Consider the following 23,876-nt stretch of genomic DNA (forward strand, 5'->3'; position numbering starts at 1 on the left):
CACTGAAAGTGATGTTCAGCGTCAAAACTTGTAACACAAAGAAATTATTTTCTACTTGAGAAAACTTTCCCTCATCAAACCTACTCTTTCTGCTGGAGTTTTGTAGGGCTTTAAAAAAACTTCTTTTCAAATTAAATTGACCTTTTGTTTGAGCAGTTGTTTTTTATAAATCACAACAAAACTTAAATATTAGCAAAAATAGCAGGGATTGAAAACAGAGGTACCCCTCTCAACCATGGAGAAATTTCTTTTCGTTTTAAGCTAGAATGTTGCAAATTACTTTCATTTGAAAAATTTATTTTTTCAATTATCGTTTATTTTGGGAAAGTCATGTACTGACTGTCAATTGAACATTGAAAATCTATAAATTCACATTTTGACTGCCTTAAACTTTCAACACTAACCATTCTTCTTATAATTGGTGTTTTATTTCAACCATTGTTAGTATTGAAATATTTAAATCACGTGAGTGCTTAATACAAGTTCTTTGTAAAGTTGTCTTTTTGCACCAACATATTTTAAGTGTCATAACTAAGATCGCAAATAAAATGGAGTTTAATTAGCTTTCAGTCATGATTATACGGGGTTTGCATTAAATGGGTAGAGCAAAAACGAAGAATTTTTCCAAGGTTACACGGCTTGACTAATTGTTGACTATGTTGATATAAGTAGTTCCTTGTTTATCAAAAAATAATCGTCAAATTTATTATTTTGTTTTCATTCAATCACAATGTGGTTTGGAGAGGGGTAAGTCTGCTCTTAGTTTTGGTACCTCTGTTCGTGAAGAAAAAAGAACAACAAAACAACATATTGCTTCGTATATTACAAATCATTGTTTGTTAAAATCTCTAAGCTATCAAAATTATTGAATTGTTAAAGGCGAATTTTAACAAACAAAACGGGATTTCTAAGATAAGAAGCCATAGATTATAATAGTAAGTTTTGAATCAGTGTAAGAAAATATAAATCTTGAATTTTTGTTTATTAAATTTGACTTGTTTCAGCAGTATCTCCTTTTCTTAACTTCACAATACAAAAAAAATCTAATCAAAATACCTCTTAGTTTTAACTATTACAAAAATGATAGCCTAGCCCCTGGGAGGTTGTTATGGAGGTGGTAAAGCCACAAATACTCTTTGGAGTTCCTAATCAATTCAATTTTGTATCACTTTACATTCTAATTATAGTTTACTTTGTTTAACTTCATTATTCACAGATATTTCGATCTGTTTTAAGCTCTGTTTGTTAAGGCAGATATTTTCGATTCCTTATAGTTTAATATTTGCTCTTTAGTTGCAATAAAAATAGTATGTTTTTAATCTATTCATAGAGAAAGTACAAAAATTAAACATCTAAACATTTTTAACATTAAGAACAAACTATTCTTACCAGATTTTTGTTGGGTTCCTGCATTACAAGCACTGCAAATTTTGACCTTGAAGAACAATCAGAGGTAATCAAGTGCGGACAGCTGTCGATTGTGTAATTTTATGTTACACCGTCAAACGTATGAACACGGTTTATTGATACAAAGCATTGAGCTTCAAAACAAAATGTGTTAAATGATTTATAGATTTTGTTTTAAGTGAGCTCACTAAATACCTAAAATTACAATCTCTTTTGTCTGGTTTGTTTATATAGCTGAAGTATTGTGTTCTAATCATAAAAACGGTCGTTTACTAATAAACTTTATTATTATACGGTATATTAGAAAATTCTTTCAACTCTAATAAAATAACGACTATCTAAGAAAGTGTTGTTTTGACTCTGTCTTTCCCTTAACATATCAATACTACAGACCCTCTACAACCCTAGCACCCTTTCTCTCTACTAGACCAACTCTAAGGCCATGACGAGCCGAAAAAGACAAAATGTCAATTTACGATAAATTTATGATAATTGATATACAAAACTTAATCTTAAGATATCCGAAGCTTAATGGGCCACTAGCCCTGTTAAACTTTAGTTTGGTATGGACTTTGTATGAAATATTATCTAAATTAAAAAGTCAGCAACAATTTGTTTTTCAAATAAAAGTACGGAGCAGGGCTACAACTGAAAGAACATATATTATTCTTTTTATGAGGGAGACTGCCTCCTCCTCAATCAATAACAGCTTTTTTCCCAATTGCTTAAGAGTGAATGCTGTAATACAAGGACCGTTGAAAAAAAAATTAGCTTTTTTAAAGCACAAAAATACTTTATTGTACCGAGTGAGAAGTTGAAAAGGGGGAGGGGCTCTGTTACATAATTTTTTTTTTGATTTTAAAAAGAAAATGTCCTTACTTTTACTTGAAAACATGTCTGTTTTCGTACTAAATATATCTTAGAATGCATGCATTAGAGGGCCAGTGTAATTTTGGATTCATAATGCAGCTTGTAAGGCTGCAAAACTAATATCCTATAATCCCGTGGAAAGAAACACGTAATTGTGAGGGCTAAACCACAAAAAATATACCCAAGGGACTTAATTTAGTTTTGTCAATTGCTCATTTACTTATGAAATAATCATAATTAACATGTATGTCAGAGACATACTCATCTTTCCTACAGTTTCTCATTTCATTTTAAATTACTTGCATTCTCAAATTACATACTAGTTATCAATCTGAGTTAGTTATGGAACTTAATAGCACATTACTTTTGAGCAGACTAGGTAATGTGGCTGATATTAAACTTTTGATTATTTGGATTAGTCTTTTATTCGGTTTTCATTTATCCATCATTTTTTGTTGTTGTTCATATAACTTACTTGACGATTTTCTGTACTAAAAAATATGTGCTAGAGTCAAACTATTAAGTCAAAACTAAAATACTGTCAATCCAACATTTTTGTTCTGGGAAATTTACATTTTCTACTTACGTTATTTGACTATCTTGGGGATAGACATTACAAAAAATACAATTTATTTATTAGACTTTTGTTTTATAATAGTCACACTTGTCCCGAACGTATAAACTTTAGTTTGACAAAGTAAGAATACCAAAAATAAACTTTATGGTAAAATAGTCTTATATTTTTCTTTCTTTCAACTTTCAACTATACCTTAATTTAATAACAATCGAAAGCTGGACGTAAATATCTAATAAGGGGAAGCAACTTACAATATTCTTTTCTTACACCTAATCTTGAAACCAATTCTGTCAAGCTACGTCTTGGTGTAAAAGGTAAAACCTCTGGATAATAATTTCTGACATTTTCCGTTCTTGTTTCTTCACCAAATCTGTAACGTAATGTCTTTTAAAATTTTATTGAATTAAATATATATATATATATATATATATATATATATATATATATATATATATATATATATATATATATATATATATATATATATATATATATATATATATATATATATATATATATATATATATATATATATATATATATATATATATATATATATGTGGTAAAGCTTTCTAATTTAGTTAATTATTAATCTAGTAAAAATATATAAGACGTAAATATGAAGTTTGAAATACCACTTTTTATTAAGATAAAGGAACATATCCTGCTAAGTTCTGTTTAACGGGAAATTCAGAAATTACCACTTCCTAGCGATTACTTGGGAAAGTGTGGTTGATAAAAATGTATAAAAGATACATTTTATCGGAAGGGGGATTCTTATACTAACTTGATGCCGGACTGACCTCTGGTCCGTTGTTTTAGAAATACTTTGGAACTTTGTCTTATCATTGTAAGTGTCTGTATCTTATTATACATTATTGTAGTTTTTGAGACTTGTGGTCTACTTGGGACAGCCAGTCCCAGTAGAAAGAATATATCTGATTATTATTATATCTTAAATGAATAAAAGTATTGTATTTTAGACAACCTCTCTACGATATATTTTTAGCCCTTCGAACATATCCAGTCGGTACGCCTCATTGGTTCGGTCATAGCCTAAGGCACGCTACCAAAAGTTTAATTACCTTAGGGCCAGAGTTTATCTCCCCTATAAAGGGAGAATAAAGGCATCTACGACTAAAACCCCCAAATACCACAAATAACGCTTCACAAATAACGCTTCACAACATTATATATATATATATATATATATATATATATATATATATATATATATATATATATATATATATATATATATATATATATATATATATATATATATATAAACAAATTTACAATTTAATATAATTTAATTTTATATAATCAAATTACACATATAAATTGAATAAGAGTTTTCCTTTGTTTGCGAATTGAACCTTTAAATGTTTTACAATGAGAGACAGCTTTCTTGCTGTTTTCTTGTATGTGTGTGTGTATGCATACATATATATAAATATCAAACAGAGCCTTTGTACAATCAAATCCATTGGCTAAGAATTATGTGTTAACTTAGGTTTTCTTCAGTGCACTTTTACAAAATGATGTTTATCTGTTTATTTTTTTTAATCTAGCCACCAAGTTTCTTTAGATTGATAAAAGTCAAGAGAAAAAAGCTGTTCTTTGTTATTTGTAACGCTAGGAACCATGCACTCACCCTCTTGTGATAGCATCGAAGTTTTTACCATCATGAGTAAATGTAACATTTGAACTAAAACTTCCATCATCTTTAACTTTGTTCATCGTAAAGCGTATTCCAATAAATTCTTTGATCGTTTTCAAAATTTCACTCATATGATAAAGAATGTTATGCTAGAAAAAGAAAAGTAAAACTTGTTATAGAACCAACACCAAAACTTCAAACTGTTACTTATTTATAGACAGTTTATTTAATTATTAACTCAAAAAACCAAGAGTCGGAAAAAGCTTTCCATAAATATGACAGAAAAGCCAATTCAGCGGATCTTTAATACTAATTAGATTAACTGATATTGGAAATACCTTAAAAGCTGGTTGATCTTAAAAAGGTTAAGAACAAGCCTCTATTCTGACGAACAGGTGATCTTCCCACTGAACTGCCATATCCTTGGATTTTCTACTAACATCTTAACAGGTCAATTCTGATCGTTTAATTTCAGAAGAAGCTTATGTATATTTAAAAAATTATCAACGTAGCAATATTAAGGATATTTTACAGTTTCTTTTATTATTACTAAACTCGTGGTATAAGGTATAATTAAAAATATTAATTAAGGCGAGTCTTTTATCGAGATTTTAGATGTCTGACGAATCATATCTGGAAAGATTCAGCAAAGAATCTTTTAGTGACAACTTTCTCAGGAGGATCATTCAAAATCCGAGTGGAACGTCGAACGAATCTGTTCTTTAAATAATCTGTTCTTGGCTTGCTAGTCTTAAATAATGGGCCGAAGCTGTTTGGTTTCCTTTCTTACTTATCGGTTTGATAACTGGGGTTAAATACAAGAAACCTCTAGGTAAGGAACTGAATTAATATACTACTACTACTACTACTAACAACTCATCGCAGCACCAAGCCGCCTGAGGCCAACACAGCTACGCACGCTCCTCCTCCACCTCAATCTATTCAAAGCCTCCCTTTTTACACCCGCCCACGAAGTTCCCATTTCCTTTAAATCTTTCTTTATGATGCCCTCCCACCCCAGACGGGGACGACCTGCTTTCCGTTTAGCCCTAGATGGTTGACCGAAGAGAACAATCTTCGGCAGTCTGTCATCCTTCATCCGCACAACATGCCCTAACCACCTCAACCTTTCTTTCATTATAGACCTAGAAAGCGGTATTGAGCAAAGTTTTTCGTATAGATTATTGTTTGAATTACGGCCAGTCAGCCGGGTACCCAGAACAATCCTTAAGCATTTTCTCTGGAAAACATCTAGCAAATCTTCATCCGCTTTTCGGAGTGTCCCTGCTTCAGAGCCATATTTGACCACTGTCATCACTGTAGCTTCTAATATTCTAATCTTGGTTTGCAGACTTATCTTCTTATTCTTCATACTTTTTTTAACTGTGAAAAAACACCCTGAGCCTTGGCTATTCTATTTTTAACATCTTCACTGCTCCCACCATCTTTACTAAAATTACTACTAAGGTAAGTGAAGCTTCCTACCTGATGAATCTTTTCATTACCCAACGTCACCTTTTCATCTTCACTTATTCCTAGCCTTAGTGACATAGTCTTCCTAACATTAATTTTCAAACCAATACTAGCACCCTGAACTCGCAAAACCTCCAAAACTTCATTCATTTTGCTCACACTTTCATCTAGGATGCTTAAATCATCAGCATAATCCAAGTCCAGGAGACTTTTTCCTCCCCATTTGATTCCGTGGTCTCCCATTGCCTTTCCTGTGCTCCTTAAAACAAAGTCCATCAAAATAATCCATATAAAGGGGGATAGAACACAACCATGCTTAACTCCTGATTCTATACAAAACCAGCTGCTATCGTCATTTTATATCTTAATCGCAGCAGTTTTGTTCTCGTATATTGCACTAATCACTTTAATGTATTTGTCCGGTATACCATACAAGGATAAAACCTTTACTAAAGCTCTTCTATCAACAGAATCGAACGCTTGCTCATAATCTATAAAACTGAGGACCAAAGGTATTTGAAAACTTAGGCACTTCTCAATTATTAACCTAAGAGTGAAAATTTGGTCAACACATCCTCTAACTTTTCTAAAACCGCACTATTCTTCTCTTAAAACTTTGTCTACGGAATCTCTCAGTCTAAAAAGTATCATATTTACTAAGTAATTTGCTACCTACAGAGACCAGACTAATGCCTCGATAATTACAACACTCACTCTTATCACCTTTCTTATAAAGTGGCTTAATTAAGGTTTTCCTAAAATCGTTAGGTACTTCCCCTTTTTCAAAAATCATATTCATAATCTTCAATAACTTATTTCTGACCTTAGAGCCACCATATTTAAGAAACTCATTTACCACCCTATCAGCACCTGGAGCCTTATTATTCTTTAATCCTTTTAGTACTGTTGCTAATTCCTCCTCACAAAACAAATTTTCTAGAAAATAGAAATCTACACTACATCAAACCTCTCAGTAAAAGACAGGAGAGTCATGGGGAAAGATTGTACCGATAAAATTAGTCCTGTTCTGGATCATCTTGACTAGTGCCAAAACCATTTTCGAAAAACCAGCATACAGCAGACATATACCGTTGGTGATGAGTCTTATGTAATAGAAATAGGGTATGATGATAGAACTGAGCAGCAGAAAGCTACTGCTGCGAAGGAGGATTTCCAGGTTTTTGGCACGGGGGGTTCTCACCCGATCAAGGTAGGACTTCTAAGAAAGATCTCTAAGAAAGTGGATATCATGAAGATGAAGCTCATCCATTTACCGTATAATGGTTTTAACAAAAATGAAGTTTGAATGTTTGCATGGCTCTTGCGATAGGGAGAAAATCAGCTTTTATGTTATTTATGGATTCAAACTGACCATCCAGGCATCGGAACGCTTATCAATTTCCAAAAGATCTGTCTTTGGGGGCAATAAAAGCTTGGATTATGTTTTAATGTTTAAGGTTGAGTGTATATGCTGGGGTGTCATCAGCAAAGTCATTCAGAGAGCTAACAAGATAACTTTCCTTGTCATTTATGTAGAGAATAAAAAGAGCAGGTCCCATTATACTCGCGCGGGTACCTCTGCCTCTATTTTATGTTTAAGGGAAATGAGTTAGTCAAAACCATCCCGCAGTGAACGATCAGAATAAAAGTTCTGAATCAGTTTTAATAGACATCCTCTGACTCCTTACGCGTAAAGTTTTTTCAGTATGCCATGAGACAATCGAAAGTCTTAGCAATGTTAAATGACAATAACATACTGCCGTATTCTTTTGCTAAAAGTTCAATCTACTCCAGGTGTTGAGCCATTAAGAAGTCAAGTGTTGAACACCACCGGCAGAATCGAAATTTGTGTTCATCGGAAAGTTTATTAGACTCCCACTACCGATGAAGTTAATAATTTGAAACAGTTTTAAAAACTTTCTCAAAAACAGAAGAGGAGGCTCATAGGTCCATATGACCCAACACTCACTGGATCACCATCTAACTTAGGTATAGGGATGATATAGGCAGATTTTCATAGTCTTGGAAGAGTTCTAGAGGAAACACTCCGGAAAATCATAGACAAAAGCTCAAACAATTCAACACTGCAAGTCTTGAGGACAACATAAGGTATTTTTTAAGACCCATCAATTTGGCCACATCAAGACTCCATAAAAGGAATGTGAAGCCCTAAAAAGTCGCATAGTCTACATGAATAAGGGTAGAATCAGTTCGATAAGGGAAGTCAAGTTTTACTGATGTCTTTCATATTGGAGCCTTAATAGATGCTTTGGCCAGAGCTCTGTTATTTGCCTGTGTTTCTTCAATGGTAGTCAATTAATTAATTTTGAGGCAGGGAATTGAAGCTCCTTTTAGTGAGGTAAAGCCACTCTGATAACTCTTTACCAGCTCCTAGAAGTGGGATTTGGAAGCTTGATTTTGAATCTTCAATTGTACCGAGCCTGTGATTACCAAGTTTTACAAACTTGTGATGGGCTCTTATCAATTCAAGTTTTCCCTATTTGTTCTTTAGGAGCAGTCATTCCTTGTGTGTCCTTGGTTTTGCTTGTGTGAGAATGTGAGAAAGCCATCATAACCTGACTAAATTGTAAAAATAGCAAAGTATGACTTTTTCAGTAATTATAAAGGAAACGAAGTATTAATTTTCTTTGTGAAAGGAAACAACATTACATTTGAATAAGAATACCTTTGATCCATCAAGGGCCATAAAATGCAAATACCAGACCTCCGTTTCAAACTCAAGGGGTCAATGACAAGAAGCATTACGTGAGTTGTATCACATGACAAAAACAGGATTTTTATAGAGAAAGCAGAAACTAATCTTTTGAACAAAGAACTATTATTAGGATGAAATAAAACTGGTCTCTGACCAATGACAGGAAAGAAGAACAAAATAAGAGAGAACTTAAAATAGGGATTCAGGAACGAAAAGAGGCTAGTTTTGCCTCGGAAAGACGGTAGTCTTTTTTTGGATCGAACAAAGTTTAAGTGTTTTACTTTGTAATTACGATAAGCTACCACTGTCTGTCTGAAATTCTAATTGGGGATAAAAGTTTTAAGATAAAAGTTAAAATAGGAAGAAAACCTCTAAAAGCTTTCTGTCAATCGGAAATAACTTTAATACGTATATAAGAGAAATTTAAGCTTTGAGTATTTCCACCTAGACAAGGCTTGAGCCATTTGGACAAAATAGCAATTTTAAGGGTAGAATAAGCCAAATTAGATATCTTCTCAGAAATTTATTCTTTGAATAAGCGAGAATCCAAAGAGGAAGTAAAAACTTAACCCAGAAGAGAAGGTTAGAAGAGCCATTTGTGCGTTTCCTAGTCCGCCGCGAGTGTCCTGAAACTTAGCGTTATTTTATAGGAACCTTATAACCAAAAATTGGAATTTTCAGCGCCTAATAGTACTTAACACCACCCCCCCCCCCTTTTGTGCAATCTTCAGACGTTTATACGAAGAGGAACACCGTTCCCTTTTTAATCATTCTTTCATTTCGTTAACCCCGTACTGCATGTTTATACAAAGGTGACCTTAATGTTTAAACAGGTAGGTTTAGGGGAAAAGGGAACAATATTATCAACGTAAGAATTTCCAAACCTTTATGTCCAGATATTTTCAATTAAGCTTTCCCTGCTAAAGTTAAAGCTTAATAAAGGTCCAAACAATACACAGCCCGTTCAAGAAATAATAAGAGAATCTCTTGGTTTGGGTTAATGAAATTTGAATTAAAGCAAGTACGGTTATTCTTAGCTTAGCTCAAAAATAGTTTGAACTAAAGGATTTTAATAACCCAGAACTCAAGCCTTGACTAGCTGTTCAAGTTGTAACCCCTTTAAGTAGAAACATTCGTTAGCTTAGGATTAACTTAATCTTTTTCTTTTCGGTAAACATTGTTGGTGGATTGAACAAGTAGATCATTAGACCTTAGACCAAGAAGAGGTTTGAAAATATTCAACATAAACAAAATTAGAATATTTTTATTTTTATCTTCTTTTGTAAATAAAATCAGTTGTCACTGAATTCTGAGTACCGATTTCTTACCCGACGCCTCAGTTTGTATCACGCTACCAAATTTATTAGCCCTGTTAGTAGGGGCAACCTTACAACTGGTCGCAGCGGTACTCAGGTTTGGTACAACTTGTCGCAGCGGTACTCAGGTTCGGTAAAACTGGTCGCAGCGGTACTCAGGCTCGGTACAACTGGTCGCAGCGGTACTCAAGTGCGGTGCAACTTTCGTTTAAGTGGGGGAGGATTAATGAAATTTATAAAATTTGGTAAAATTTAGTCCTGTTCCTCACAAGAAAGTGTGTGTTCAGTTTTCCAAACCTATCCAAGACAGAACAGTTTGAAAAAGTGTTCATTAAAGAAAATTTTAACCTTAAAGGGAAGTTCAGACAGCCTTTTTATCTTCCTAAGATTCTTTCTTTCTTCTCCTTTTCTTTCTCTTTGCTACAAGTTATAGTGTCCGTATCATCTGTAGCTTTCTTAAATCCTTTTTAACACTAGTGTTATAGTTAAATTATCTTCTAAAGAGTAAGCATACTATTAGCCTTAAGGATTAATTTAAATCAAGGTATTTAGCTAATTCTTACGCAATTTATAAACTAGCTCATTTTAGTAGTTTAAAACAATTTAAAGGTTAAAAACATTTCCCGCATTAAGCCTTTATAAGGATAGAACAATCATGAGTTCAAATGAAAACAAAATTAAAGAGTTAGAAATTGCACTACAACAAGCGCAGTCTAGAATAAATGCTCTAGAAGGGCAATATAGAGGTGCCACAGTCACAAGTAGGCTTCAAAGCCTATTTGTGGAGCAAGCGCCTCCCATCTCGTTACAGACATATCCAAATGAAATCCATTCATGGATTACCACCCTTAAACAAATACAGAGGAGTTTAGAAAAAAATGACAGTGCTAGGATTAATCAAACTATTTGTTATACAGGGGGAGAAATACAAAGATTCGCAACGAGCTTAGACATTCCTAAAAAGAAAGATATGTCAAGACCAAATAGGGATAATTATTCCAGGTATAAATTTAGTGAAAGAAAAAACTCTCGCATAAAATGCTGGACTTGCAGGGGTCCACATAGACAATCGGAATTCAAAAACCTCCAACTTGTATCCGCTGTGGTGAAACAGGCCACAAAGAAAACTATTGTTTAGCTCCAACACCTATACACCAACTCCAAGAAAAATTTTAAGGCGATTTTGCTGAAAGTACTGCGGCCTCTGAGCAATGGTTAGGGAACCACCGGAAGGCACAGGCCCAAATTCCGTAGTTTTGTAGTAGGTTAATCGTTAGGAATAGACTTAGTGTAACTAGGAGTCACGGATATATCATGACAGGGAGTCATGTACTTCAGAGGGAGGTTGAGAGGACACCTCTCAAGGATACAAAAATGGGTTGCGTCCACCTCTTAAGGATACAAAAAAGAGTTGCGTCTACCTCTTAAGGATGCAAGAAAGGGTTGCGTCTACCTCTTAAGGATGCAAGAAAGGGTTGCGTCTACCTCTTAAGGAAGCCAAAAAAGGTTTGCATCCATAGGGATTTGAAAAAGGGTTGTATCCCAACGCGGAAAGGCTACATATGTATATACTAGAGTCATTAATGACGGATAACACAAAACGAAACAAACGGAGTCTATTATCACTTTGGGGACAATTAGGATGGGTCGCAGGACTAGCAACGGAATAAAATATAGAGAAAATTCTTCATCAAGTAGATTATTTAACAAAAAAAAAAAAAAAAAAAAAAAAAATTAAAAGTCAATAAACATTTTGGAAAGATCTATATCGTTAGTAAGTGACCTCGACAGAGAATTAAGAATGGAAAGGAACAAAAGCTTAGAAATTTTGGAAAGGACCTCCAAGAGAATTATCGAGTATATATCAAAGGATATTAATGAGATAAATTTCCTAAAATTAAAGATAAACAGTATGTATAGGGGACAGATTACAAAGGAAATGGCACCTTTAAATATATCGATAATTAGCCTAGAAGGAAACCTCTCCATAGCTGGTGTAAAAAACGAATGGAGCAAAGAATTTGAAGATTTAATCTCTATATATTTCCAGAACAACACCAAGACGCAGATTGGCATAGCTGAGCTAAGGAAAATGTCCATTTCCTTAAAGGAGGAACAAGGAAGGAAAACGGCTAGCTATTGGACATTTTTTCTCAATACCTTTAATCTATTTCAATCTTTATTAGGACTAGTCTCTATTGGAATTATATTTAAAACATTGAGAAAACTGTGGTTAGACTATAGGAAACAAAAGTCTCAAGGATTTCACATAAATGTAGAACAGGAGGAAATTGAACTAAATTGATTCTTGGCAAAGTTATGGTTTCATTAAGAAAAAAAAACTGTACTAAGAATTTTAAGTGTGGGAGGTTGTGAGAATGTGGGAAAGCCATCTTAACCTGACTAAATTGTAAAAATAGCAAAGTATGACTTTTTGAGTAATTATAAAGGAAACGAAGTATTAATTTTCTTTGTGTAAGGAAACAACATTACATTTGAATAAGAATACCTTTGAACCATCAAGGCCATAAAATGCAAATACCGGACCTCCGTTTCAAACTCAAGAGGTCAATGACAAGAAGCATTACGCAACTTGTATCAAATGACAAAAACAGGATTTATATTGAGAAAGCAGAAACTAATGTTTTGAACAAAGAACTATTATTAGGATGACATCAAACTGGTCTCTGACCAATGACAGGAAAGAAGAACAAAATAAGAGAGAACTTAAAATAGGGATTCAGGAACGAAAAGAGGTTAGTTTTGCCTCGGAAACACGGTAGTCTTTTTTTGGATCGAACAAAGTGTAAGTGTTTTACTTTGTAATTACGATAAGCTACCACTGTCTGTCTGAAATTCTCATTGGGGATAAAAGTTTTAAGATAAAAGTTAAAATAGGAAGAAAACCTCTAAAAGCTTTCTGTCAATCGGAAATAACTTTAATACGTATATAATAAAAATTAATGCTTTGAGTATTTCCACCTAGACAAGGCTTGAGCCATTTGGACAAAACAGCATTTTTAAGGTTAGAATAAGCCAAATTAAATTTCTTCCCAGAAATTTTAGCTTTGAATAACTGAGGATTTAAAGAGGAGAGGAAACCTTAACCAAAAAGAGAAAGCTAGGAGAGCCATTTCTGCTTCCCCTTGTCAGCCTAGAGTCCCTTGAGGCTTAGCTTGACTTTATAAGGACATTATATCCAAAAATTAGAATTATCGGACAATAACCTTAATTAACACCACCCCCCCCCTTTTGGGCAATCGTCAGACATTTATACGAAGAGGTACACCGTTCCCTTTTTTAATAATTCTTTCATTTCGTTAGCCCCGTACGACATGTTTATACAAAGGTGACCTTAATGTTTAAACAGGTAGGTTTAGGTGAAAAGGGAACAATATTATCAACGTAAGAATTTCCAAACATTTATGTCCATATATTTTCAATTAAGCTTTCCCTGCTAATGTTAAAGCTTAATAAAGGTCCAAACAATACACAGCCCTTTCAAGAAATAATAAGAGAATCTCTTGGTTTGGGTTAATGAAATTTGAATTAAAGCAAGTACGGTTATTCTTAGCTTAGCTCAAAAATAGCTTGAACTAAAGGATTTTAATAACCCAGAACTCAAGCCTTGACTAGCTGTTCAAGTTGTAACCCTTTTAAGTAGAAACATTCGTTAGCTTAGGATTAACTTAATCTTTTTCTTTTCGGTAAACATTGTTGGTGGATTGAACAAGTAGATCATTAGACCTTAGACCTAGAAGAGGTTTGGAAATATTCAACATAAACAGAATTAGAATATTTTTCTTTTTATCTTCTTTTGTAAATAAAATCAGTTGTCACTGAATTCTGAGTACCGATTTCTTACCCAATGCCTCAGTTTGTGTCACGCTACCAAATTTATTAGCCCTATTAGTAGGGGCAACCTTACACTTGAATAGCCTTTTGCGATGGATATTGAACCAAGGTATGTCCTTTCTAAAAACTTGGATCTGCTTTGATGGAATATAGCTTGAGATACAGTCGAGTATAGCCTATGATTTTTATGGTTGAGAAAAGGAGGTAGGCTCATTTTGCTGAGAAGCAAGTGCCTTGTTGAATTTAGTATTGGTTCTTTGCTGGGTGATGTTTAACATCGAAGCTATGATGTGCTACTTTTAATGCCTTTATCGTATTGCCTATCTTCTGGACATTCTTTTTTTTCAAATCAGTTGGGATTATTCAATTGTTCAAATCAAACATGTCCCCGTAATCGGTATGTGAAACCAGGTAAATGGTCTAAAAGCTCAACATAACAATTCCACTTCATTTTGATTGGGAGTCGGTCAGTCTCAATTCCTAGAAACATTAAAAAAAAAGTTTGTCTAACGATGATAAATTACTAATTAAAAAAAAATTCAAAGTTAATAAAGCCCTTGAGACACCATAAAAAATAGTTTGGAGAATGACGCATGTTTCAAAAGATCAACCCAAAAGAGAACTCAAGCTAATACAGAATTGTGTCTTGTGTTCATTGTTTTTGTCTCTTGTGTATGTAGGCCGGAATTGAACGTTTACTTAAGTGTAATATGCTTGTGCTACCTGTAATTGCTTCAATATCTTACTTGCTATGTGCTTATGCTTGTTTTGTCTTTTCCAGGGTCATCGAATAAGATAAAATGATCAGTTCAAACATGTCTTCTTGCATATCACAAGGCCCCTACATTATTGCTATACATTGTATGGACGTTTGGCATTTTAGTGGCTTGGGATTGTCTGTGAATGAGCTTAGGGTATTTTAAGCTCTCAGCGTTAGTCATGATCCAACAAATTCTCAGGGCCCAGTTAGCTCGGCTGTAAATTCTGGTGAAAATTGTTCACAGGATGAGAAGGTAAATGACTAAAATTTTCTAAGGCTGGGAAGGGGAGTTCACTAAAGAAAAGTATTGAAAGAGTTTATATTCTTATGGGCAGTAACTGATACTTTTGTATCTTACTAGAAATCAATGGTTCTGATGAACTTAGAATTCCACAGGAATTTTTTTCCTTTAATATATACCTTATCGACTTCTGGAATCCTTACTGACATTTTATCATAAGTTTCAGCAAGAATACGAGCTTTGTGACACTGTTGACTATTCTTAATTCCTTGTCTCATGTGTTTTTGGCATTCTTTGTACTCAGGTGATGCTTCAGCGTATGCAAATTGCTCCGCAGTTCTGGTATAAGTAATTTCACCTTCAGCTACTTCTTTACGACATGCGTTTCCTTCACATATAAAACACAGATTAACTATATAAACAAAACGGTGCTTTTTTTCATGTTACATTACCACCCAGAGGCAACGCTATAGCGTTGCCAATAGTAAAGACCAAACGGCTCTAGTGTTTTATTATTATTATTTATTTCTTTTTCCCAGATACACTTCATATGGAAGGGGTCATTGCAAAAACTTTAAAGGGGGCTCATTCGGTTCGAAATCGAGATTTCTAGTGCGCGTTTTAAAAGTCAAAAGTAATCGGAGGGCAACTAGCCCCCCTTTTTCCGAAATGTATCCGATAAAAATTTTGAAATAGCCAATTTGTTAAAAATAGTTCAATGATCACATAACCAAAAAAAATTCGGTGTTGAAACAACCCCCAAGGGCCTGAAGGTAGGCGTTTTAATTTATGCCCAGTGGCATATATTGTTCTTATGGAAGGAATGCTCGTATGAACTTCAGAAAGGGCTCATTTGATTGAAAATTGAAAGTTCTAGTTCACTTTTTAAGAGTAAAAAGATATCGGAGGGGTAACCAGCCCCCACGCCCTTTGCTCCCAAATACACCCGATAAGACTTTTGAGATAGCTATTTGTAAAAAAAAAGTTCAAAGATCTTATAACAAAAACTCCAGTGTAGACCCAGCCTCCCAGGGCCTGGGGGCAGGCGTTGTAAGTTATGCCTTGGAGTTTATATGGTTCTTATTGAAGAGATGCTCATACAAACTTCAAAGAGGGCTCAGGTGATTGGAAATTGAAAGTTCTAGTCCACTTTCTAAGAGTCAAAAGAGATCGGAGACACCCCCCCCTTCCACGCCCTGTTTTCCTCAAACCCTTCCGATATGGACTTTGAGATAGCCATTTTTTTTTAAATAGTTCAAAGGCCGTATAACAAAAACTCCGGGACCGACACAGCCCCCCAGGGCCCGAAGGCACGTGTTGTAAGTTATACCCTGGGGGATTTTATGGTTCTTATGGATGGAATGCTCATAAAATTTCAGAAAAGGTTCTTTTGATTGAAAATTGAAAGTTGTAGTTCAGTTTTTGAGAGTCAAAAGAGATTGAAAGGCAACTAGCCCCTCCCACGCCCTTTTTTCCCCACATGTATTCAAAATTTTTTTTTGAGATAGCCATTGTGTTAAAAATTGTTCAAAAGTCTGAGAACAAAACTCAGGTGTCGACAGACCCCCCCAGGGCCTGGGGACAGGCGTTGTAAGACGTGCCCTGAGGCACATATGGTTATTATGAAAGGGATGCTTGTATAAACTTCAGAGAGGGCTCATTTGATTGTAAATTTAAAGTTTGAGTTCACTTTTTAAGAGTCAAAAGAGATACAAGGGCACCTAGCCCCCCCCTCCATACCTTGTTTTTCCAAACACATCTGATGAAAATTTTGACATAGATATTTTTTTTTTAAATAGTTCAAGGGTAAATAAGAAAAACTCCGGTGTCAATACAACCCCTCAGAGCCCAGGGGAAGGTGTTCAAAGCTATGCCCTGAACGCATGTATGGTTCTCATGAAAGGGATGCTCGTATAAACTTCATAGAGTTCTCATTTGATTGGACATTAAAAGTTCTAGTTCAATTTTTAAGAGCCAAGAGATTGAAGGGCAACTAGCACCCCCCCCCGCCCTTTTCCCCCAACCCCATCCTCTACAAATTTTCAGATAGCCATTTTTTTAAAAATAGTTCAAACATTAGATAACAAAAACTCCGGTTTTGACACAACAACCCATTGCCCATGGGGTAGGCGTTGTGAGTATTGTCCTGGGGGCGTATTTGGTTCTTATGAAAGGGATGCTCTTATAAACTTCAGAGAGGGCTCATTTGATTGGAATTTGAGAGTTCTAGTTCACTTTTTAAGAGTCAAAAGATGTCCGAGGGCAAATAGCCCCGCACCCCGCCGCCCAACCTTTCCCCCCCAAACCCATCCGATAAAAATTTTGAGATAACCATTTCGTTAAACTAGATTAAAGGTCACATAAGAAAAACCACCGTGTTGGGGCAACCCCCAGGGCCCGAAGACAGGTGTTGTAAGTAATGCTCTGGGGGTATATATGGTTATTATAGAAAGGATACTCGTATAAGTTTCGGAGAGGGCAATTAGCCCCCTCCTTCCGTGCCCTATTTTCTCAAACCCATCCGATAAAACTTTGAGAGAGCCAAATTTTTTCAAAATGGTTCTAAGATCATATAGCGAATACTCCTGGGTCAAGACAATCCTTCAGGGTCCAGGATAGACGTTGTAAGTTATGCCTGGCGGGCATATATAGCTGTATACACCTACTGCGTTATGGCGCTTTACTGAAAACTATATGTGTCTTGAGCAGTCTTGGAAAGTATAAACAAAATCAAATATAATACTTGACATATAATGATATTAATTGTTCAAAGATACATCAGTTCAAGATTTTATTTTACTGTAAATTTATTTTAATTTTTAATGCTGTAAAAACTGGAAAAGGAAATATTTGGAATATAATTCGTTTTCAGTGAAGCGCCAATGACGCAGTAGGCTTTGGGCTTTTGGAGTTAAGGAGAGGGACAGTTTTAGGGGTCTTGAACAATTTTAGAAATAACTAATAAATTAAACTGAATATTTGATGCATAATGATATTAATTGCTGGGCACTCATCAGTTAAAAATTTTACTGTAATTTTAATGTATATTTTCAGCAAGCCGCCGATGACGCAGTAGGTCTTAGACTTTTACAATGAGAGAAGGAGGCGATACCCAAACTCTTATTTGTTGTGATTTGGTTCGTTTCAAACTTGACTTGCATATTCAATTTAAGTTTCACTCGTTTTAAGATTTATTTATTCATTTACATTAGTATCTACTGTATGTTTATTTGCATTGATTCTTTACTTAATTTCTGTTCTTTTATGGGTTTCATTTATACTTCAATAGCAAAATCCTAGTTTTCATTTTAAGCTTGATTTGTATATTCAATTTAAGCATTATTTACTTTAAGATTTATTTATTCATTTATATTATTACTTGTTGGATGTTATTTTGCTATGATTGCTGATTTAATTTCTGTTCGTTTTGGGTTTCATGTATTCTTTAATAGTAATTTCTGGTCGTTTTTAGTTTGATTTTTAACAAGTATTAGTATATGTTGATCTTAAGGTTAAAATGGCATTTACTCTTCTTTGAGAAATTTCGTTTTCCAAAAGTATTTTTTAATTAATTACTCTCAAAGATCATAACAGCAGCTACCCACATTAAAATGCACTTGAGAAAAAGTTCTCTCGAGGAAGATTTACAAGCATATAATGCATACACATTCAGTAAAATTCAAAATCAAATAGTAATTTCTCACAATGCTATATTTTCAGGCCTAAGCACCTTTTTCATAGAAAACTTTGTCATAAATAAAAGTTAAGAAAAGCGTATAAAATATATCATATTTTAGGTTTCAGTTCAAACCCTTAATTTTTACAAAAATGAGTTTTCTTTGACACTGAGTCACTCGTTTTCAATTTCAAACCAAAAAAACATTACTTTCAAGCCATAACTAATTGTTTAAACTTTTTTTTTCAATCAGTTTCACATTTCATTATTTCTCATCTGTATTACTAAGTAATAAAAAAAAAAATCCCAAACCATTTCGTCTTTGGTCATATTCTGTAGAACATAAGAATTTTTGTTTTACTTCTTTTCACTCAGTGCAATTACTGTTTTTTTAACTCTAAATTTCTACTGTATTCTAGGTAGTTTCTTTAAAGCTAAAGAATAATTGGATCAAACGTAAATGATTAAAAACTAAAACCACTTCTATCTAAAACAAATTTAAAATTTTATGTACCCTAATGATTTAAATACTGAAGTTTTATCATTAATTTATGATTAAAATATCTAAAAAACTAAATTGCTTTATGAAACCTAATCAAGTTATTTTTATAATTTAGCAACAAGGAACACACATCATCAAAAAAACATTGCGAATAGCCCTAAGCCAAGTCATTAAAAAAAGAACATACAGATTTTCACTTTAAATTTTTATTAAGCGTCATTTAGGTCCTTATGCAAAGAATAAGAGAATAATACAAATTTTAGGAAACTTAAATATTACTAAGAACTTGAAATTATATTAAAACTTTTAGAGGAAGCTTATTACACAGAGCTGCCTAACATTCAATAGTATATTTTAAACACAAAATCAAACGTGCATAAAAAACGCTATAAGCTCTGTCTAAGTGTACTGAAAGGCTAAGACGTCAATTTGAAATATATGTCAATGAACCTTCACATCCTGTTTCTTCCAGGGGATATTAGCGATATTAGAATTATGTATTTTAGATATTGCAAGTTTTTATTGTATCTACCTCGCAGATACAGTAATAGAAAGATGATGCGGAATTTTGGCGCTCCGGATATTGTAAATTGTTTTGTCAGACAAAGTAGCCGTCTTTAAAATAACATTTTTGCTACTTTGGGTTATAACCACCAACTTGTCCGGGTAGCCATAGTACTTTGTGTTTAATTGTTATTTTTTGTATTGTTTTTAAATGTATCTTTGTGTTTTTTTTTGTTTTTTTTTGTTGGTTTGTTTATTTTTTTTTTCTTTTTTATTGTGTTACTCCACTTCATTTTCTGTATAGTGGGTCAAAAATAAATTATTATTATTATTATATAATCTATTCCTTTAAAATTTATTTTACAATCGGCTAGACAACATAATTAAGATTTTGCCCAAATTGATAAATTTCATTTTTATATAAAAAATTTTTTCAGGCTTGAAAAAAAAAAATAAAAGTATGGCACATATATACGAATATTTCCCAGTCAAGAAATTTTTTCCCCACTCAATATAAATATTTTATTCTTCATTCTTTACCAAGGTCTATGCAATAAATGTGTAGTATATTAAAATAAGGTCACTGCATTAATAAATAAAAAAGGTTCTCACCAAATATCAAAGAAGCATGGGCTTCAAGATTACAAGCACAACCACATGTACTTTCAAATTCTGACAATACTGGATTTTTTCTTTGAAGTTGAAGGCATTTGGTTTTACCTTCAATACTTAATACAACATCAATAAATCTCTGCAATCCTTCAAAGTCTTCAGCAGCATGTACAACAACAGATGCAATTTCTTTACCATCGCTAGATGTCATCAACTTGTTATAAAACAATTTCCCACCTAAAATTTCAGTTACAGGTTCATTTTACAAATTAAGACATGCATACATATATATATATATATATATATATATATATATATATATATATATATATATATATATATATATATATATATATATATATATATATATATATATATATATATATATATATATATATATATATATGTATATATATAAAATAAAAGTGAACGTCTTATTGAGATTTTATGTCATCTCAATTATCGCTTATATTTCTCCCTTTGATTTTTACATTTTTTTTTTTTTTTTTTTTCAAGAATATAGATTCTAAACATAAAAGAACAATTCAACCAGACATAAAAGTTTTAGTTTTAAATATTTATAACTTGTATTCCCTTTAAACCTGTTATACTAATTAAAGGACTAAATCAACTATTTTTTGGAAAACATTGTTAAGGTTCTAGGCTTCAGCAGTTTCATACAAATCCATGATATAATACTGTCTCTTGGGTAGCTTGTGGTTCATTTACATGGCAATATGGCATCAAAAACTTTTTGTGAAATGTATGTATTTTCAAGGACTAGAAAAACTGTATTAAAGTAAACTTGTGGAAAGCAAACATACATGAACAATTAGAATAACAGTTTAATTTTGTTTACTAAGCTGTTAATAACCCCTTTAATCTTTGGAGAAGCTGCTTAACGTTCAGAAGCATTTACTATTTCACTTCTTTTGTATATAATATGATATCAGTGTGATTGGTTATTTTCAAGATTTCATTTCTTGGTCACTAAGAACTCAACAGACTCATGTACACATGTGGCATCACACAGTTTATCAAACTGATAAGATGTAATATGTTTTAAGTAATCCTTCTATAAAACAATCGCCTATAAATTATATAGAATGCATTTAATCATATTTAATTTCATTACAAATTATTCTAAATTTATTCAATTATTATTAGTATTTTTTTTTACAATAATCATTGGCATAAATTTTGAATTCTGTTCATAAAGCACTTTCTCTACAAAAACAAAATTATTATCACGTCTTTCACTAGGTTCGTTGGATTATCCTCCTTAATTTACAGCATTAAAAATTTTACCACAAGACTATTGAAATATTGTTGAATACAAATTACACACAAAATCACATTATTGACAGCAAAAAAGTCATTACGTAACAATTCAAAGAAAAATTTAGAGAGGGAGGGACAATGGTTATTAAATCTAATAAAAAAGCGATAAAAGCTGATCAAACTGGCAATCTTTCTTTTGTGCTTCGATCTAAAAGGTAATGATCAATGTTGGTAATAAGCTCATTGGGCTGATGATATTTTAATCATTGTGTGGAGTTAAAAAAATGATTTGATGGCATAATAATAAAATTTAGGATTAATAAAAACTGTCTCCCTAAGAGCACTTTTCGAAAAGCACCAAAATTTGAGTAATGTTTGAATACTATAATCTGTACTTACCAGATCTTGTTTAGATGGGATCATCCAAACAATCAATAAACCTTAGAATTATTTAAGAAGTTGGTGAAAGTAGGATTTTTGATTTAGTTGGTTGAAAGAGGAATGTTTTCGAAGTACTTTGCACTCCAGCAAAATATTACCGCTAGAAATATTATTCGAGCAACTGAACTCTGCCTTCATCCATTTATGCAGCACCTTCTTTTCCTTACTCTTACATGAGAAAATTAAAAGAAAACTTTTGAACATAAAAAGAGTATTCACAAAGTTGAATGTACACAGAAAGGTATTGGATATTGAAAAAGGGAGAACACACTAATACCCATTAATATGCACCTTTAATATCTGCATCAATTTCAACGTCATAACCAGCCTGTGAGTCGTGTTACTTCGTTGGATAGTAATAAAAAGAAAAAGCTTTTTAAAAATTTAATTTTGTTTTATCGTATTTCAATCTTTTTGAGATTAATAATAAAAATATAAAGCAATCAATAGTATTTATTTTTCCCTCATTATAAAAGTCAAGTAATTAATGACTTTAATTTTTTATAAAATCATACATTATCTTTGTAAAAAATAGTACTACTTTAAAGGACCCAGTTGAAGCCGATACTACTTTGAAACTACTAGAAAGTAACATTTGAATATATGGTATGGATATTCTTCTCACCAAACTTCACATCGCTCTATTAAGATGTTTGTATAGATTAAATTATTTCTATATTAATTTTAATAAAAAAAATTCCACGTTAGTAACTTTTCCTAGAAACTGAAAAAATACATTGCACCAAAGACAAGTTGAAATCAAGCCAAATGGTAATTCATGTGAAATTTGAAAATAAAGTTTCATTAATAAATAGATGCAACCAAAACAATTAAAAATCACAATAAATACTCAAGTTAAACTTAGAATAAAAAGGAACAAATTTACACAGGCATAGGCTAACACATCCTTTAAAATTTAATGTCATTTGCAATTTATTGAAAACGATTCTTATTTCAAAAGTGAGTTTTTGTTTATCTTAACATTTGTCTAACCAGACAATAATAATATTTATGAATATTTCTTAAAAGAACTAAATTAAATTGAAATTTAAAGTTAAATATATATTTAAATTAAATAAAATACTGATGAAATTTTATACAATACTTTCTTGATAATTATTTAAATGTTACTTGGATTTATTTTATTTTATAAATTAAAAATTTATTCAATAAATTAAATGGGATTAAAAAAAAAATGAAATAAAACTAGCTAGTATGAATTTAAAACTTATGTCAATTTAGGAATCAAATAAAAAAGTTACGAAAGTTTTCCACTTCTTCTTGTAATTGGAGCCAATTTTTCTAGTCTCTCAACTTTTACTGAGTTAAATTAAACTTGACAAGTCTTATTTCACCGTAAAACTTCAATTCTTTTACGCATATATATATTGTTATCAAAACTTTCTGTAGAAGTTCTGGTAACTATTAGCAGGAATCTTGCTGTGATAGAATATTGTTATCAAATAAATAATTTTGATAAGGAAAACGAGCTTAAAACCCAATGTTTTAATTTGGTTGACCCAATACACTCAAAGTCTGACTTTTAATTTTAATTCTTCAAGGACAATAACTAAAACACAAGGGCGGTTGAAATAAAATAAGTAGTGCTGTGAAAATTTAGCGTAAACAGCGGGAGGACTTAAGAAAGTCCTCTCCAAAACCAAAAAAATAAAACAGAGGCTAATGAGCCATCGGGATATGATAGCATGTAAATGATTTTTTTTTCATGTTTGTTACATCATTAATAAATTAAGGAATCATATAGTAGTATTTTGAATAATTTAATTACACTATTCTACAGGAAAGGGGACGAGATAATTGAAAGGCACCAATGTAATCAGACCCATTTATACCTTGTATTTTTATATTATTAACAAGTGTTTGATTAAGCCGAAATAAGAGCTTTAATGAAGGTTTTGACCTTGAAGAGCATACTAGATAAGTATATCAAAGCAACTCTTTATATGAAAGAGAATAATATC

The 23,876-nt window shown here is 32.5% G+C and overlaps 2 protein-coding genes across 4 annotated transcripts in view; one reads left to right on the forward strand and one right to left on the reverse strand.

Annotated features, from left to right (window-relative positions):
* Positions 1 to 23,876, forward strand: part of LOC148941400 (glycoprotein-N-acetylgalactosamine 3-beta-galactosyltransferase 1-like) — an 880,586-nt gene that overhangs the window by 297,500 nt on the left and 559,210 nt on the right. The window lies entirely within an intron of this gene.
* On the reverse strand, positions 1,398 to 22,231 carry LOC148941401 (uncharacterized). The gene is made up of 6 exons (XM_089104559.1): positions 22,186 to 22,231; positions 20,173 to 20,409; positions 15,058 to 15,290; positions 4,512 to 4,666; positions 3,106 to 3,224; positions 1,398 to 1,541 (listed from the first exon to the last, which is right to left on the reverse strand). The coding sequence occupies exons 2-6, from the start codon at positions 20,381 to 20,383 to the stop codon at positions 1,489 to 1,491; spliced, it is 771 nt and encodes a 256-aa protein (XP_088960685.1). The 5' UTR covers positions 20,384 to 20,409; positions 22,186 to 22,231; the 3' UTR covers positions 1,398 to 1,488.

Source organism: Artemia sp. Qi Xiang Cuo, chromosome 18 (genome assembly GCF_049724085.1).
Source record: "Artemia sp. Qi Xiang Cuo chromosome 18, ASM4972408v1, whole genome shotgun sequence".
Taxonomy (NCBI): domain Eukaryota; kingdom Metazoa; phylum Arthropoda; class Branchiopoda; order Anostraca; family Artemiidae; genus Artemia; species Artemia sp. Qi Xiang Cuo.

Bases quoted from the DNA above. Each gene is read 5' to 3' on its own strand.
- LOC148941401 (XM_089104559.1), bottom strand. From the start codon at position 20,383: ATGACATCTAGCGATGGTAAAGAAATTGCATCTGTTGTTGTACATGCT. The intron at 15,291-20,172 runs GTGAGAACCTTT...TTGTTTATATAG, and splicing joins CCATGCTTCTTTGATATTTG to TTAATCTGTGTTTTATATGT. The intron at 4,667-15,057 runs GTATATATTAAA...TTCTTTTTCTAG, and splicing joins GGATTCCAGAAGTCGATAAG to CATAACATTCTTTATCATAT.